The sequence below is a fragment of the Alosa sapidissima genome, chromosome 15 (assembly GCF_018492685.1).
Source record: "Alosa sapidissima isolate fAloSap1 chromosome 15, fAloSap1.pri, whole genome shotgun sequence".
Taxonomy (NCBI): Eukaryota; Metazoa; Chordata; class Actinopteri; order Clupeiformes; family Clupeidae; genus Alosa; species Alosa sapidissima.
This window is the reverse complement of record NC_055971.1, coordinates 20503416-20521039: the sequence shown is the minus strand read 5'-3', so window position 1 is coordinate 20521039 and position 17624 is coordinate 20503416. Positions and strand designations below refer to the sequence as shown.

Genomic DNA, 17624 nt, shown 5'->3' with positions numbered 1-17624 from the left:
CATTACTGTGAGTGTTTTGATGTCACATTTGCACTAACACAGCAGCAGCAGAAGCAACAACAACAAAAAACAAACCAGATATGCAATATATTTTCCTCTCTGCCCTTTATATTCGTAAGTCACTGTCCATTGTCTTCATCTAAATGAGTGATTTAGAGATAAAAGAGTGCTATGTGTATGTGTACTTATGTTTGTGCTTCTGGTTAGAGGTTGAATTTCACAATGGCAATTTGGATCTCATCTAAACTAGCAATAGCTCTATGCCCATGTAAATAGAATTTCACCACGAAATTCCTATTTTTAAAATAATTGAATATCAACATTCAAGGAAAGTCCTATCAATTACATCATTTATACCTATAAACAGTTCACTAGGTGTTACTACATTGTAAATCCTATCCTAGCACAATTTGCCACACAACTTTTTGTGCAAGCCATGGTTCTTTCCAAACTGGACTATTGTAATTGTTATGCCTAGTCTACCTGCTTGTGTAGAGAGACCATTACAGATTATTTATATGCAGCAGCACCTCTGTTTTGTAATCAGCCAAAGACACATGTAACTTCTCTAGTCTGTTAGTAAAGGTTTCCTATAGCAGTCAGAATTAAAATAAAATCCCTCAGTTTGGCCTACAGGACACTAGGCCTACTGGACCGGCACCTTGATACCTATCTAGCTCTTCGTCCCATTTCGCCCACTACATACAACCCCTAGACGAGTGACTGCTGTCTGCCATCCATTAACAGGTCACTGCTAAGACTCTTTTCCTCTGTGATTCCTCATCGGTGGAATGGGTTACCTAGCCTATTTAGCTCTTGTGATAGTTTTGGGACTTTCACAAAATGTTTAATTAATTCATTAATTAATTATCTTACAGAGTTATGGTTTGTATTGTTATTGCTATTGTTAATATTACTATTGTTATGCTTTTGTAGGCTTTACAACTTTAATTAAAACTATTATTATTAACTTATAATGTAAAGTTTATGTAGGCCTACTAGTCTCTGGCCGATTGGAACTCGGCATCCCTTGCTCCTCCCTTACGTGTTTACGTCACCTAACGCTTTACGTCATGTTCCTAGCGGAGTAGATTTTGTAGATTCTGTATATTTTTCTATGCTCAAATAAACGTTATGTCTGATTAACATTTTTATGTTACTTTACTTTTCGTCTTCGGATAATAATCTTAACTTTATATACAAGGACAATTTTGCTCATAATCTTCGCCTTCGCTTATGCTTTGGTGAAGAAGCGAGGTGTAACGTTAACGATAGCTATTTTGCTAGCTAGTATCCGTTAGCTAGCGGTACCCAGCTAGCACGAGTTATATGTTTTTAAACGTGGAAAATGTCGATAGAACTAAGCAGAAATCCAAGAGTGTGGCGGATCTGATGACATATAAGCGACGGGGAAGCAACAGTTCTCGAAGATCATCGAACCCTTGTTTGAAAAGGAAATATCTAGAATATCACCAACAGCATCGCTAGCGAAAAACAATAACGTTACGAATCCTGAATCCCTTTCATCCACAACTGGGAAAAGCAAGGGGCAAGGATCTAAATAAAGGCCTAACAGCTAGCAAAGGGTGGACTAGCCTGGTGACCAGAGCCTCCCGGTAGACCGAAGGTAGGCGCAGCAGCCAGGATCGGTGAACCCCGACGTCACCCCAGGTCTGTTAGCATTTAAACATTATTATCTCTAAATGTTTTATAACTTGGCATGTTAGTTAGCTGATGTTGCTTTTAACTCCTGTTCATACATATTTCGCGCTCATTCCTGGATTTACGGGTAACAGCTGTCGAGATGTCTGTATTGTCATAACAAATGCTAGACTTAGCAACGATTTTGTTTCAGATCTAACGTTAGCTAACATTAACTAGCTGTTCAAGCAGTCATTAATGAAATGACACAAACTGTTTACTTGTGAATGGAACATTTACCACTCGTGGCGTATGTATTGATATTTCCAAACTCCTTAAGTAACGTTAATCATCTGTTGGTAAATCTGACGGTTGTGTTATTTGTTTAAGGAGCTGGCTAACTAGGTTAAGTGTAGCTAGCCATAGCTACCCTGACTAGCTATTCGTCATTGTATGCAAATTAGAAACCGGTATTTACTTGTGACTTTTTAGACATTGATTAAACAGTAACTAAAACAAAGTTATTGTGTGGATTTCTGTTAAATGGGTTGTTTGCTATCTTTTCTGGTGGCCACGGTAGCTGGTTGCTCTGCTATTTCTTTGCCCCTGCCTAGTCTTCAGCTGATGGCTAACCTTAGCGAGCTAACCAAGCCCGCAAGCTTTCGTGGCACACACCGGCTAGCGACGCCGACTGCCTGTCTAAAACAAAGCTTGTCGTAACATTGTATTGGTTAACATTTAATATTAGGAAAAACACCAGTATTAGAATAAACAACCCTTCTTTAATCTTGGTGTTGAAATCATCGTATAATGAGCATGTTGTGTTTCACAAGTCTCAACAGGACATTTGGCTAGCAAGCTGGCGATTACTAGCTAACGTCGGTCGCTTAGCTGCTAGTCACAGTTTGCAGCCAGAAGAAAATGTAACGTTTGTTCCTAACATTCGTATGTGTCAGTTTCAGTGTTATCAGTCTTGCTTATAAATCTGCTATTTTCACTAATACTATAGTTTTGTCATTATAGCGAGCCAACGAGATGGGGTTTTAGTTGCCTACTACTAAGGCATTTGACAAACTTGGTCTGTTACCCGATGACAGCACGATTCAAGACCCAATTATTGCCATTACTGCTATGAAGTTTAAAACGAATATTTGTTTCTAAATCCAGTTAAATGTTAAATTATATAAGCAAGATAATGAGCATGTCTTGATATGGCAATGACAACTCTACAATTTTATATTAACAGAAGCCTTTTAACTAGAGGTAGTTGCATGAGGAGATAACTGTTAATATTAAGTGAAAGTGTACGGTATTGTCTACTTGTATGGAGGAAATGTATAAGAAGCTTTCAAGCCTATGTGTTTGTTAAATAGCATAAACTGAAATACTGCCGTTTCAACTATTTCAGTTAGAAATAATAACATAATTACAATGATTGATCCTTGCTCAGTCTTCAACTATGTTAGGCCATTTATTCATTGGTTCTTTAAAAGATTTGTGAATGTGTTCATTCTCCCAGATTCATTAGATCAGTTTTTACCATTTTGCAGTTTTAGAATGAATGTTTTGAGTGTTCGTAGGTGAAAAGGATGCTTATTGGTGGCGGACTTGCTGCATAAGTGCATGTTTCTTGAGTGTGAAAGGGTAATTGTGCAGCTAAACATGATGATCACCTGCTTTCTCATTGACCCTCACATCAGAATCTGAAGTCTTCTAAAACGTTATGTTGTTATGTGGTGGAGATTCCAGCGGAAAGACAGTCACTAGCTTGAGTTGGTCTGGGAGGGGTTTTTTTTTGACACAGTTGCCCTTTTTCGTTCATTGTCCATTGTCTGGTTTTGTGTTTGGAACAAAATCATCTTTTTTCAAACCACATCATATCAACTGTCACAAGCGATACTACAGAGTGCTTATTTTTCTTGCATAGATACCTATAGCTGCTACTTTGATCTACCTTGAACACAAATACGTGCTCATACAGTCAAAGCGATGTGGTGTGCATCAGTAGTTGCCACAGAGTTTCATCAGACACTTTGAGGAAAAGTCAGTCAAACCAGTAGCTTACACCTTGCTGGTGTAATCTTAATAGGTGTAGAATGCTGGTGTTTGCAGTAAGGCGCTCTGCGCTAGTGGTGGGATGAAGCTGATTATCTGAGCACAGCATTATGATAAGCTGACCTGAATAAAAGAGATGTGTCTCAGCATAGTGCCCTCCATGCCTCTCGCCACGGCCCTGTAGGGCTTCTTTAATGATGCAACCATCAGTAAATATTATCTGTTAACCTGCTGTATATACTGTGTATGCTGCTGTGCAAGCTTAGTATCTATACATTGTTTACTTAAAGAATGAACATTCATCTTCAATGATTTTCAACTTTTAAATCCAGTGTTTTTCTTTTTCTTTTGCACCTTTGACTCCCGAAGACTTTTTGTCGTATTGTGGAACGGAATTTTAAGTTGATTTGTAGAGACACTCAGGTCTCCCACCCCGCCCAAATGGACCAAAAGTGGTGTGCTCTACTTCTGTCTCTCTGTCTCCCTCCTCTCCTGCAGCTGGGCCCTCGTTCCAGCCTGAACCATGTGAGGGGCATATCCAGCTGCCCAGAGAGGACCCCTCTCCCTCCCCCGAAGACAAGAGCTCCATAGACAGGCGTGACCCCACAGGAGGCTCGCCCGACGGACCCCAGCGCCCGAGTGAAAGAGACTCTTTCCCCTCACCCCCCTTTCCTCCCCCCCCCCAGTCTCCCCCATCCCAAACACAGAACCCTAACCCTCTCAAGGTCCTCGCCGTACCCTCACCGTACCCTCGCCGTACCCTCACTTGCGGTATTGCTCGCCATTCTTCAGCAACGTCGTTTTCCCGAGAGAGGGACCAGTCATGATGTTCCGTGACCAGGTAAGTGCCATTAGGGAGCATTTTTGAGGCACTAAGCTGCAGATGTGGCTGCTACTTGTTGTCACCGGTCCATATTAACACTGAGCTCAGGTTCAGATTATTTCAGGGTACCTCTTTGGAAGAAAGATCAGCCAACCCTTGGTTTAGACTGTTTCAGAGACAACTGTGCACTATTGTAGACATGATTATGCCAGCTGATAATGGTAGTCTTCCAGAGAATGTCAAAAATAAGTGCAGTGGGAGCAATACAGTGTTACACTACAATAAAAATGGATGCATTGAGATACGGGGATGTTACATGCACAACCTATATTTTGACTCTGTTAAGTTAATTTGTAGCAGCATGTGTTTGCCTGCAATGCAAGTAACAGTCATCACCTCTAAGTGCTCAGTCACTTCCTAGCAGTAGCGTAATAGGTACGTTTTTGAGTGCCATTGCTGACTGCTGTGTGGTGCGCAGGTGGGCATCCTGACGGACTGGTTCAAAGCGTGGAATGAGTGCGAGCAGACGGTGGCGCTGCTATCACTGCTGAAGCGCGTCTCGCGCACCCAGGCTCGCTTCCTGCACATCTGCCTGGAGCACTGGCTGGCCGACTGCACTGAGATCCACGTGCTGGAAGCTGAGGCCAACAATGCAGGTACGACACACACAAACACACACACACGTGGACACAGAGATGTGTTTATTTGGACATTCTCCTTATGTTAGTGTTCAAGCTATTGAAGGACGTTTTGTTCTGTGAATTATATGGAGTATAACTCTAGGGTTGTTTCTTTAAACTAACTGTTCACGAGAACTCTTCGCAAGTATATTTGTCTTTAATTACCACTAAGCATAAATCAGAGGTGTGTGTATTGGAGATATGTGAATATACATTTATTTTTAGGATTGTAGTTTGCATTCTCAGCATTTAGGAAATGCATTCTGAACACACAGTTCATTTTCCTGCAGAAGGAGCACAGACTGCAGGGGGCCTTCATGCGTAGTGCATTAATATGTCCTCTGCTGTGTTAAACTCAATTCTGTGTCCACAACAGTCATTGAAATGTCCTAATTTAATAATCCTCATTAGATAAACAGAGGAATTTGTAATTTTCTTATAAACAATATTTTTACTTCTTTTATCCTATTTCTATTGGACTCTTTGTTGCTCTCCTCTCTCTCCTCTTCCCCTTCTCTTCTATACATTTTCTGTTTCCTCCTTTCTCTTTTTCCTCTCCTGGTGCAGCCATCGTCAGCCAGTGGCAGCAGGAGCCCAAGGAGAAGGCAGTGTCGCTGCTGCTCTCTCACCTGCCGCTGCTGCAGCCGCGCAACAGTGAGGCCAAGTGTGAGTACATGAAGCTGCTGCAGAAGGTGCTGAGCCACACCATCGAGAGCAGCCTGTTCGTGGAGGAGAGCCGACAGCTGCTCTCTTACGCGCTCATCCACCCGGCCACCACGCTGGACGACCGGACCTCGCTGGCCATGTGGCTCAACCACCTGGAGGAGCACCTGTCGGCGCGGCCGCCCCCTCCGCCTCCGCGGCTGTCGTCGCAGCAGGGCGGGCACCACTACGGGCACCTGCGGCAGGGTTCGGACGAGTGGGCCTGCCCGCCCGAGGTGCAGGAGGCGGCCCACGCCTGGCACGAGCAGCAGCAGGCGCCCTCCTCGTCCTCGTGCAGCTCGCCGGCTGGACAGAACGGACACCTGCCGTTCCACAGCCCCGGCGGTCTGCCCTCGCCCATCAACAGTGCCGGTCAGTGGGTCACCGGGGAGGGAAATGAGTCTCTTAGCCAAGGGGCCAAACTGTTAATTAAGTAGATAATGTGTAATTTGGGTCAAAGGTTGGTCTTTTGATTGTAATTATAATACCAGGGTCTGAGACATGAGCATCATTTCAGTACAGTCAGTGATCAACGTATTAATCATGTAAAGCACGTCTAACACAAGCACATGGAACATAAAGCTTAACTGACCAAAATGATGGAAAGCAATAATTGATACATCAATTTAGCGATCTGACGAGTGAATGGGAAGACATCAAATTTAGTTTTCTGTCATCTGTTTTGATTTTTGTTTGTTCTTCCTCCACCCCCCTAAAAAAATGCTGCCCATTGATAGTCTCGCTACTGTTGCCAAGTTGAGTGAATGAGGCTCACGGTGGCAGCGAGGCATGTCCGAATAAAATATTTCTATAAAATGCTGCCTTCTAAGACACTTTAATTTTGCCGAATTTCGAAGGCAGCACAGATTTATTCTTCATGCTGCCTTCAACTTCCTTAATTCGATCTAATTGTGAGCTGAAAGAATGTTACATTATTCTGCTTTTTGGTATCTTGGCAACAGCGTTCTGTGTTGCTATCTTACTAGACTGAAAAAAAGTTCATAGCTGGTACCTTGATGCCTGCTAAGGCAAGTGACTCGTTCGATAGCTAAAGGCAGCGAGGCAGCAGGCAGCTGCTGTGGCCACTTGCGCCACAGCACCTCCCCTGTCCAATCAGATATTAACTAGATGTACCGCCGAGCGGTACAAAATATGACCGCCGCCCAGTCCAGCACATTTTTTCCACAAAAATAAATCACGCTGAAAGGCCTATATGATTCTAACTGTCTCACTAAATTGCATTATCCACACTCAATTCTCACTGGTATCTGCTAGACAACAAGTACCAAAACATGATTAGTTCATAGATTTCACATGTAAAATTCATTTTATACAACCCCACCCCCATCTTGCCTGTTCATAATTCTGAGAAATTCTTGAATTGTGTGCATGTGTGCATGTACATGTTTATGTTTATGTGTGTGTGTGCGTGCTTGTTTGTGTGTGGGCTTGTGTGTTTGCCTGCGTATGTGTGTTTGTGCATGTGCATGCATGCGTACATATGTCTACTGTGTGAGTATGTGTCATACGTATGATTACTGTGAATGTATGTGTGTGCGTGTGTATGCACATGTGTGCACATGGGATGGGTTAACATGACCCCTGGAGGCAAACATACGGAAAAAATTGGTCATCCTAGGCCCTACGGTTCTCAAGATATTCACAGAAAACTGTGTCTGCCCTACCCTCCTTTCCAGTACAGCGGGGGGGCTACAGATCAAAACAAAAAACGATGGTTCCATGCTATCCCTGTGGGGTTACATGCCCACCAAGTTTCGTGTACCCCGGTCTTTCAGTGTCCCGGGAATCCTTGACGGAAATTTGGACATGCAAAAAAGAAAAGAAAAACAAAATCTGAAGCTTCGCTGCGCGGCGGTCATAATAAATACATGGACCAGACCCGAACCAGAACTCTTGTATAACCCCCGTAGTCACCCCCTAGCGAGATGTTTTGAAGCTGACGACCAGCTGTTCACCCGGGTCGCTGTGGTTCTTGTGGTCCCTCCAGGCTTGCCGACCCAGCTCCAGCCCAGCCCGCTGAAGCGCTCCATGTCCCTGATCCCCAGCGGTCCGGTCTGTGGCTCCGAGTGGCTGAGCCCCTCGGACGAGCAGCAGGGCCAGGGGCTGCAGGGGAGCCGTCAGGCCACGACAGGGCCTGACCACGCGCCCCTCTCCCCCCAGAGCAGCGTGGCCTCCTCTGGCAGCGAGCAGACCGAGGAGCAGGGCTCCGCGCGCAACACCTTCCAGGAGGACGGCAGCGGCATGAAAGGTCAGGCCTGTAGCAACAAAGGACATTCACAAGTTCACAATTGCAAACCTACTTGGGATTTTATATTAATAGTTAATCTGTATAGTATTGCTTTACATGTTCCCTTAAGAATTCTTGAATTTCCCCTTTGGGATCAATAAAGTCTCTCTCTCTCTATCTCTATATCTCTATCTCTATCTCTATCTCTCTCTCTCTCTCTCTCTCTCTCTCTCTCTCTCTCTCTCTCTCTCTCTCTCTCTCTCTCTCTCTCTCTATCTATCTATCTATCTATCTATCTATCTATCTATCTATCTATCTATCTATCTATCTATCTCTCTCTATCTATGACCGCTTTCTTAAGTTAGTAATATGTCTGACCCAGGTCATCACAGGCTTTATTTCACTGGTTTAGGTTCTTGCTCAAAAGTTGCTGTAACATATAGCAAGGCTGGGGATATGCACAGACGTATGCAGCTCTGTACGCCTCACTCCGAGCCTGTTGCCTCTCTCACAGACGTGCCCACGTGGCTGAAGAGCCTGCGGCTCCACAAGTATGCCTCGCTTTTCTCTCAGATGACCTACGAGGAGATGATGACCCTCTCCGAGCATCATCTGGAGTCTCAGGTGGGCAGGACACACACACACACACACACACACACACACACACACACTGATTAACCTCAGCTGTATGGCTCTAGTCATCCATAAAATAATGAACTGAAGCCTAAGGCCAATGTCTTTTATCCTAATTTTTAATTCTTGCTCTGGCGTCCGTTAAGTAGACATCTAGACAAAGTTTAGGTTGGATTGCGATAGGCACAAAAAATGATTGTGGTGTGAATTAAGTAAGCCTTTTAACACGTTATATGACATGCTTGTATACAGTACATGCTTGTAATATGAAATGCGTGTGGTCGTGTTGGTATGCAAAGTATTTTTATTCAATTGGGATGCCATGTACTTTTTTCCTGCAGAACGTGACCAAAGGTGCACGGCACAAGATTGCCCTGAGCATCCAGAAACTTCGTGAGAGGCAAAGTGTCCTGAAATCTTTAGAAAAGGTGACATATTGAGCCTGACACCTCACTCTCCAGTCAAAATATGGGTTACATGTTGGGAAGAGGGAATGAATGCCTTGCGGTGTGCTGAATGTAAATCATTTTCCCTGTCTTTCCCAGGACATCCTGGAGGGAGGCAACGTGCGGAATGCGCTCCAAGAGCTACAGCAGATCATCATCACGCCCATCAAAGTGTACGCCCTGCCCAGCGCCCGGGAGGTGGACCCAGTGGCCACGCCCACCAAGGGCGGGGAGGACAAGGATGGTCCGGCCGAGGGTTTCCAGTCCAACAGCCCCTCCACCTGTGATGGCGAGTCCTCCACCGCGCCCATTGGAGACGGAGACATTGCAGGCCAGTTCACCCGCGTCATGGGCAAAGGTCAGTCGCACACACACACACACACACACACACACACACACACACCATGCACAGCTGCATCACTGATGAGAGAACATTATTCTTAACATTATTCTGAACTCCCTTTTTTGGGTTTTAAAATCTCTGTAGTCGTGACTTGAGCCAGAAGTACGCAAGATAACTGACATCATGCACATGGTTCTTATGCAGTTGTAGTACTCAATAATGCAGAAGACCAATGTTAGAATTGATGAAAATTCATAAAAAAAAAAAAATTATTACATATATTGATATTGATGTTGATGCACTTTCTGCATTGATGTAGCCCTATTATGTGTACCTAATGGTGTGTACAACTTTTGCGTTGTATTCCTGTTAACACGCTGCCTGAGCTTAGACCACTCTACTCCATATTTGGGTCTTAATGACTTTCCATTCAGAGGTCATTCATCTCTCTCTACACTGATATGTTGTTATCCAGCATTAATTGTTAATGTTGGCTTATGGATTGTGTAGTTTTAGATAAAGAAAGAATGGCAACTTGAGATTGTTGAACAGGGCAAGGTTGTTGGGCTGTTTTTTGGGATGGTTGGTTAAAGAGTATGTAGCATGTCTGCCTGCACTAACAAAGAGGTGTTTTTGTTTGCTGGGTCAGTGTGCACCCAGCTGCTAGTGTCCAGACCGGACGAAGAAAACATCAGCTGTTACCTTCAGCTCATTGAAAAGTGCTTGGCCCACGAGGTGAGTAACATGTCCGTGGACCCCATCATCGCATGACTTATGTTTTTATGAAAATATTGCTTCATGTGGACTCTTACAAAACACCCTCTTATCTGTTTATTCGTATATGTTTTTTTTAATATTATGTAAGTGTGTTTTTTAATATCTAACTTTGAGCAGCCAAAACATTTAATTGTCCTGTACTATGACAATAATGGTTTTCTTTTCTATTCTATGCTAATATTTAAAGAGAGTGGTAGTGTTTGGCTGGTGAAGCTCCCCAGTGTAGCTGGCTGGGTGTTCCGGTAGCTGTTTTGATGTGATGGGAGTAGTGGGGATTGGGGAAGTAAGGTGCACGTGTCGTGTGCTCGCCACAGGCTTTCACCGAGACGCAGAAGAAGAGGCTGGCCTCCTGGAAGCAGCAGGTGCTCAAGCTACTGCGCCTCTTCCCCAGGAAAGCCATGATGGACATGCCCATGTACCGCCAGAAAGGGTGAGGGAGACCCCCGCCCCCCCCCCCCCCCAAATACGTCTCTCACACACACACGCACACACACACGTCACATGCAGTTGGGGACAGGTTTTCTGTTTTTTCTCATTGTCTGTTTTTGTATCTGATTTCTCTCTCTATCTGTTCTGTTTATATTATTCACCCTAATTCTGTCTGATCTTAGTCTGAACCTGTACGGTGCAATATGCAGTTTACTCTCAGTCCTTCACTTATGTCTCTCTCTCTCTCTCTCTCTCTCTCTCTCTCTCAGATGTAGAAAAGAAGTGAGACTGTGTGAAGTGTATGTGTGCCTGTGTGTTGATTGGTGCCTCTCCCTCTCTCTTTGTGACACAGCTGGGCGTACGGCTCCAACTCACTCCCCACAGCTGGCTCTGTGAGTGTGGGCTTGAGCCGGCGGGGGCAGAGGCAGTTTCAGATGCCCCCAAGGGGGATGCCGCCAGGCCGCATGAACATTATAAGTCCAGGGGGCATGGGGGGCACCTCGCCCCGACACACCCTCACCAACCCGGCGCTGCCTGGCCAGGGCCGACAGGTTGGTTACCCACACACACACACACACACACACACACACACACACATACATACTTAACCCATACAAACACTCTTAGCCTCACCAAATCACCCTCACCAAATCAAACTAGGGGCGACAGGGTGGACACACATTCTCACACACACAGTCAGGTGAAAAGGACAGGTTCATTTGCTAACAGCTTACAGGCTCACTGAAATATTTATCCTTATAATAAAATATGCAAATGACGGTACTTTCAATCAGATCAGCGCTACTCTCAATTGATCAAATAGGAGCTAAAGGGAGACTCTGAGCTGGGACCTACTGAGGCTTCCCTCTGGCCTGTGTGGTACCCTCCAGTAACAGGTGCTCTCTGTCCACAGAACCTGTGGTTTGCCAACCCGGGAGGCAGCAACAGCATGCCCAGCCAGAGCCGCAGCTCTGTCCAGAGGACGCACTCGCTGCCTGTGCACACTTCCCCTCAGACCATGCTCCTCTTCCAGCAGCAAGGTAACCACACCAGGGAGGGAGGGAGGGATGGATGCATTGACTTGATTTATTGATTTGATGAATTTGATTGATCTGTATCAGGGGGCATTTTTCCCCCTTACCACCAATCAAATAGAACGCCAATATAAGTTGGGCATGAAGACTTCAGTATGTGTTTAGCGAGTGCATGCTTAAGAGTGTCTGCTACAAATGCCAGCTATGAATTCAGGGCATATCAGAAGTGTTTAAACCCATGGTTGAGTTGTGGTTCTATGGGGTGGGGCAATTGAGGGCATTGTTGTTACGATAAGGGGATTTTACAGCACTGCCATCAAATTGCACCATTTTCCCAGTGTTGTGTTTAATATTGTTTCTTCGCATCCTCTCGTCCGTGTCCCAGAATGCCAAGTACCGGGCACAGACCTGGAGATCAACCCCACGCTGGAATCTCTTTGCCTCAGTATGACGGAGCATGCCTTAGGGGGTAAGGCTTAAACACCACACACAATTGCACACACACATTCGAGGCTTGGAGGCTGATGTCTCCCAAATCACTAGATACAGAGAGAGAGAGAGAGAGAGAGAGAGAGAGAGCTAGAGAACTACAGTTAAGAACAAAATTATTCATCCCCCTGGCAAATATTGATTAAATGTTGATTTTCTCTTGACCAAGTTTGTTCTGACTGAAAATGCCAAACAGTTGGAAGACAATGTGGTAGAAACATGAAATAAAAAACGAATTTTCATCTTTTTTAAAAACATTTTTATGAAACATGTCATGTCCATAAATGATTATAATTGATCATTCAACATTCAATCAAAAAGAAATGTTAATAAATATGAAAATCTTATTTCAGTCAGAAAATCATTTTTAGTCAGAACACACATTGATCAAGAGAATATCAACATTAAATCAATATTTGCCAGGGGTATTAATAATTTTGCTCTTAACTGTATGCAATCAGTATGTTTTGCTTTCATAAATGAAGTCCTGATTGAGCTACTGTTGACTTAAGGGCGCATTTACAGTAGACCATTTGGTCTGCACCCGAGTTTATTTGGGCCGGTGAATTTTGCCAATGTGAACGCAGTCTACCAAACCCGGGTGCGGACCAGGGACCGCTAGAAAACAGTGGTCTGGGGTACGGTTTGTTAGAACTCTGGTGCAGTTCAAATGCTGTCTGTTTGACGTTGCCAGGCGATATTGGTAAAAAGAAGCTAGTGTTTATTACATAAACGGACCCAGGTCTGCAAACAAAAATGTAATGTGAACAGAGACCAGCTGGGTCAGGGCTAGGGGGTAGTAATCGCACTCGGGTATGGTCCAGTTAAACTGACCCAGTGTGAAGGAAAACCTAAGTGTCTTCACACTGCCCAGAAAATGCCCAATAAACCCCAGACTCTAAAGTTGGCAGTTGTTTGGTGGTGCAGTCTCAAGAATGTGTAGAAAACCAACTGCCAGTTCCACACTGCCTAGACAGTAATTGAAATGAATGACTTTTAGACACATCAAACAGCTTCATCTAACAAGCACCAACATAAACCGACTGATGGTGTGCACACTGACCCAACTGATGGCACTTATTGGGCCAGTGTGCAAGCACCTTAAGAGATTTTTTAATTTTTTTTTTACTTTGAGCTGAATATCCTCATTGATTCATTCTCCCTCTGTCTTCCCCAATCCACAGATGGAATGGACAGAACATCAACAATATGAAAACCTAAAAGTGAAAAAGAAACTGGCAAAACAAGAAAAAGAAAAACGGCAACAGTAACACTTTGTACCTGAATTATGAGTGGTCCAGCACATATGTACATGCTTAAAAAAACAGAAAAAAGAGAGATGCAAGGAAAAGGAAGAAAACAGTCACTACAAAAAATGACAAAAAACTAACTGTGTATATGTTATCTGATATTTTTCTACTTTATTATACTTAACTAAGTTTATTATAAGTGGAATACAAATGACTATTATATTACAGGAGAGAGTGTGAGTTAGAGGAGTGGAGGGTGGTATAGGTAGTAATTGCATCAGCTCAGTTTGTTTCTTCTGCTGTAACGTGACCTTCCGATTAGAAAAGGTCAATGTGCCCCCCTACCCCCTTTGGCTCTGCAAGGAAAGAGAGTGATTGGTGCTGTCTTAAAGGGGGATTTCACCATGCATCCATTTATTTTTCCTCCTCTCTTCTCCTCCCTGTGAAACGTGCAAAATGGGAGGCGGGTCAGTTTTGTAACCCCCTTATGCACCCCAAGCTCCTCAGACGTGTGCGCGTGCGCACACACACACAATCTACCATCGTGCATGGCTCACAGATACACACACGCGCACACACACACACAGAAAGCATAACATTTTTATAACATGCATACTCCCAGTCACCGGCCACACACACACACACCCTAGAGTGCAATCCTCTAGTCTAGTATAAAGCTCTTAGTCCTAAAATCACACACAAACATGAGTCCCGGGCATGCTAGTCCATGTCCTCACTCTCACCGCCCCTTAAGTTGGCTCTTGTACGCACATGCGAATAACGTCCTTAACGTTATTCTGACCCCCTCAGTTCCTTGACCCCTCAACACATATAACTCTAAGGGCCGCCTTTGGCACAGACAGGACCAATCAGGGGCCCATTATTTATATAACCCCACACTCACCTCAGATCCCCCAGGCAGTAAGTCACACTTCTCCTGAAGCCCGCCTGCCTACCTGCCTGGGTAGCTGCATCCTCCAGTGTGTGTTGGTATTTAGTGCTTGCTCAACACAAGTGATGAGGAATCTTCCACAGGAGCCGAGCCCCCCCCCCCCCCGAGCTCTTGCCTGAAGCTGGTTGTTTGTGGACCTCCCATCGTCCAGCGTCTGTCTGGGGACTGGAGCACTGTACGCCTATGGGAGTCACTCTGGCCTGCATGACCCCCCCCCCCAACCCCCAAATCCTCCTACCATAGGGTGAGGCCAGAGAGGTGTGGACATATGGGAGATATTGTCTTTTTGTTGTTGATAATGTTGTTATGGGACCGGGTGACTGTTGTGTTTTTTGTACTTTCTTTTTTTCTTTTTTTGTTTTCAGAGCTGGACTCATAGTTTGATGTTTTGGAATGAAATATCAAAGCATGTTCACAATGTCCCCTCCACCCCCCCCCCCCCCCCCCCCCTTTTTTTTTTTTTAAATTTTGTTTTGTCTCGATCGTTCAAACCTCATCTCATGCGAGAAAGATAGACAAAGCAAAGAGACACAACCTAAATTCCTATCAGTCTCACACCCTCTATCAGCTCCCCACCTCCACCTCTCTCGAAGCTTCCTTCGAGTCCCCTCTCCCAGTCACCAGACACGTCAGTTTTAGGAGATTTGATGAATCACGTCATATGAAGGTGGTAATGTACACCCATTGTATTGCTTTCCTCCACATCCTCACATCCAGGCGCAGTCTTAAGCAAGCCATTTCGCTGGACCATGTAAGAGTGGAGGTGCTTGTATAGTACTTATTTGGTCTTAATTATTATTATTATTATTATTATTATTATTATATTATTTGTTTTGTTTGTTTTTTTTCTTTTGGATCCCTCCTTCATTCCCCCTTTGTCAGGGAAGAAAAAAGAAAAACAGGGTTTCCATATTTCCTCAGAGGGCCTTGGCTGGTCTGTTTATCTAGTAAAACTTTGTTATTTACCAAACACACCCCATCTGCGCTCATTTGTTCATCCTTCATGTAAGTTCTTTGTGTGTGTGTGTGTGTGTGTGTGTGTGTGCGCGTCATACAAATTGTCATCCAGCAGAAGTGCACGCTAGGTTTTCACATGATACATTCCCATTAAATACGCACATACATATGGACACATGTACAATAACACACAGCTATTCATAGTTATATTCATACAGCGATACAGTATGAGTGAACCTATAATTATTATATTTACATGCCAGGGTAAGTTTAATCTTTAGTCCTAAGTGAGTTTAATCCTCGTGAGACGGTTCACAGTCCATAGTTGGATATTGGAAATAACAGACAATTCACGGTTCAGAACATTATTTTTCCCCCATCAAATACTTAATTTACTTTTTTTTTTTTGATTGACTAATCATGAGCAGTCTGGGCACCTAAAAGGCCGAGTTCCTTTGGTCTGGTGAGAGGTACATTACTCTCTGGGCTTTAACATATTGATTCAGATTGTAGATTTAAATATGCTTTGTATAAAACATGGCTGGTCAAAACATAAGAGGGTTTATTCAGAGGTTATCTATAGAGGACTCAATGCAGCAAAGACGAGGTTAACAAATACGTGTTTGCAGGGAGTAACAACTTGCAAAGCATATATTTATGAATGTGTGCAAAGCTATTATTATTTTGAGGGAAAACACTAGCCATTCACTAGCCATACATCAACGCAGCACCAACTGTCAGCCTATGTGTGGCATAGCATTTTTGGCTCATTTCAGTGTAAACCGTGTGTACTGTGAAACCACTCCACCCTCAAAGCAGGTATCCCACTTCCTCTTCTTGTAAATGAAGCAAGCAACAACAATAAATGGGGGGGGGGGGGGGGGTAAATATGTCATGTGCCACATGCATGAATGCTGTTGCCTCTGCTACCATCAGCTTGAAGCTCACTCAGGGACACAGGGTCACTTTCATCCCAACCAGCCCCTAGTTACAAGCCCTCCTGCCATTATTCCCTTAGCAACAATTCCCTTTCAGTCGCCCCCAGTGGACAACACTCTGTAGCTTTTATGCAACAGTACAATGCCATCCAAACAAACACCCAATGGCATTCAAGTGGGAACATATACTTTCTAAGACCAGTCTCTCTGCATGGACCAGTTAGATGAGGATGATATTGGTGAAGAGTTGTGTGTTTGATTGCATGTGAGCTTGTGTGGGCAGCTAGCACATTGTTAAATCTACGACTTTCTTTATTTCTTTCTTTTTTTTGTGGTGTGTGTATGGGGTGGGGGCGTGCTTTCAAGTGTAAAGGTCACAGCTCCCCAAGGTGAATATGAATCCGATCCAACTGAAGTGAAGATAATCTAATTATGTGTTATGGCGGTGGACTTGCTGACTACACTGACCAGCATGTAGTGAGCATAGCGGACCTCACAGATGCCGTTCAACTCCATTCAGCACACTCACATACCACTAATTTTTTCATGTTATTGTTGGGATGTCCTGTCATTGCTGCACGCAAGCGCTTTGGCTGTGAACTGCCAGTCAACCAGCAGTGCTCAGTGTGAAGTTTATTCTGTTGAGAGACAATTTAATTTGATCATTGGTGTTGATTTTGGGAGAAAGGAACACATTCTTGCCTACATCATGTTTGTTGAGTTCTTTCTTTCTTTTTTTTTTTAAGAATTGAAAATCAATTAAACTTACATTGCTTGCTCAGAGAAATAGAATCAAATTTCAGTCTTAAGTTGGTTTTCACATCTGGTCATAATTGTCCATGAACACACCATTTCTTAAAATCTGAACGTCACAGTGTCCAATACCAGCATGAAGCTTCTGGTTTTAGCGTTCCAAAGAGTTTGTAAGAGTTGTGCCCACACCAAAGTGGATCAAGGTTCAGGAGGCATCAGAGATGTGGCAATGTGTATAAGGTGTGCAAAATGCACCTGTAATATTTTTTTCTTGTTGCGCTTTCGGGTTATTTGTTCTTTTTGTGTAAACGAAGGGTGACTTCATGTTTTTAGTCTTTGTATTTGTTGTTGCATGCAAATTAGAGGAACTGAGGCAAAAAAAGTAATGAGGCTGTGCCTTTTCTTTTTTATATACAATTTCAGTTCCTCTCAAATGGAATCTGGTGCATTCATAGATAAACAAAGGGTTAATTA

The 17624-nt window shown here is 43.9% G+C and overlaps 1 protein-coding gene across 2 annotated transcripts; it reads left to right on the top strand.

Moving 5' to 3' along the window:
- The first annotated feature begins 1075 nt into the window (after positions 1-1075).
- LOC121684512 (protein Smaug homolog 2) lies at positions 1076-15472 on the top strand. 2 transcript variants are annotated; one of them, XM_042064575.1, is made up of 14 exons: positions 1076-1627; positions 4195-4537; positions 4998-5175; positions 5767-6273; positions 7910-8170; positions 8664-8773; positions 9124-9210; positions 9328-9586; positions 10221-10306; positions 10663-10778; positions 11130-11328; positions 11691-11817; positions 12197-12280; positions 13485-15472. In XM_042064575.1, the coding sequence occupies exons 2-14, from the start codon at positions 4520-4522 to the stop codon at positions 13511-13513; spliced, it is 2061 nt and encodes a 686-aa protein (XP_041920509.1). In that variant the 5' UTR covers positions 1076-1627; positions 4195-4519; the 3' UTR covers positions 13514-15472. The 2 variants fall into 2 exon arrangements, with proteins under 2 accessions (XP_041920509.1, XP_041920508.1); XM_042064574.1 differs by having other exon boundaries at positions 1076-1671.
- The last annotated feature ends 2152 nt before the right edge of the window (positions 15473-17624 follow it).

Excerpts from the sequence above, each read along its gene's own strand:
- LOC121684512 (XM_042064575.1), top strand. Across the intron at positions 10,307-10,662 it reads AAAAGTGCTTGGCCCACGAG|GCTTTCACCGAGACGCAGAA; the intron begins GTGAGTAACATG and ends TGCTCGCCACAG. Across the intron at positions 12,281-13,484 it reads GACGGAGCATGCCTTAGGGG|ATGGAATGGACAGAACATCA; the intron begins GTAAGGCTTAAA and ends CCCAATCCACAG.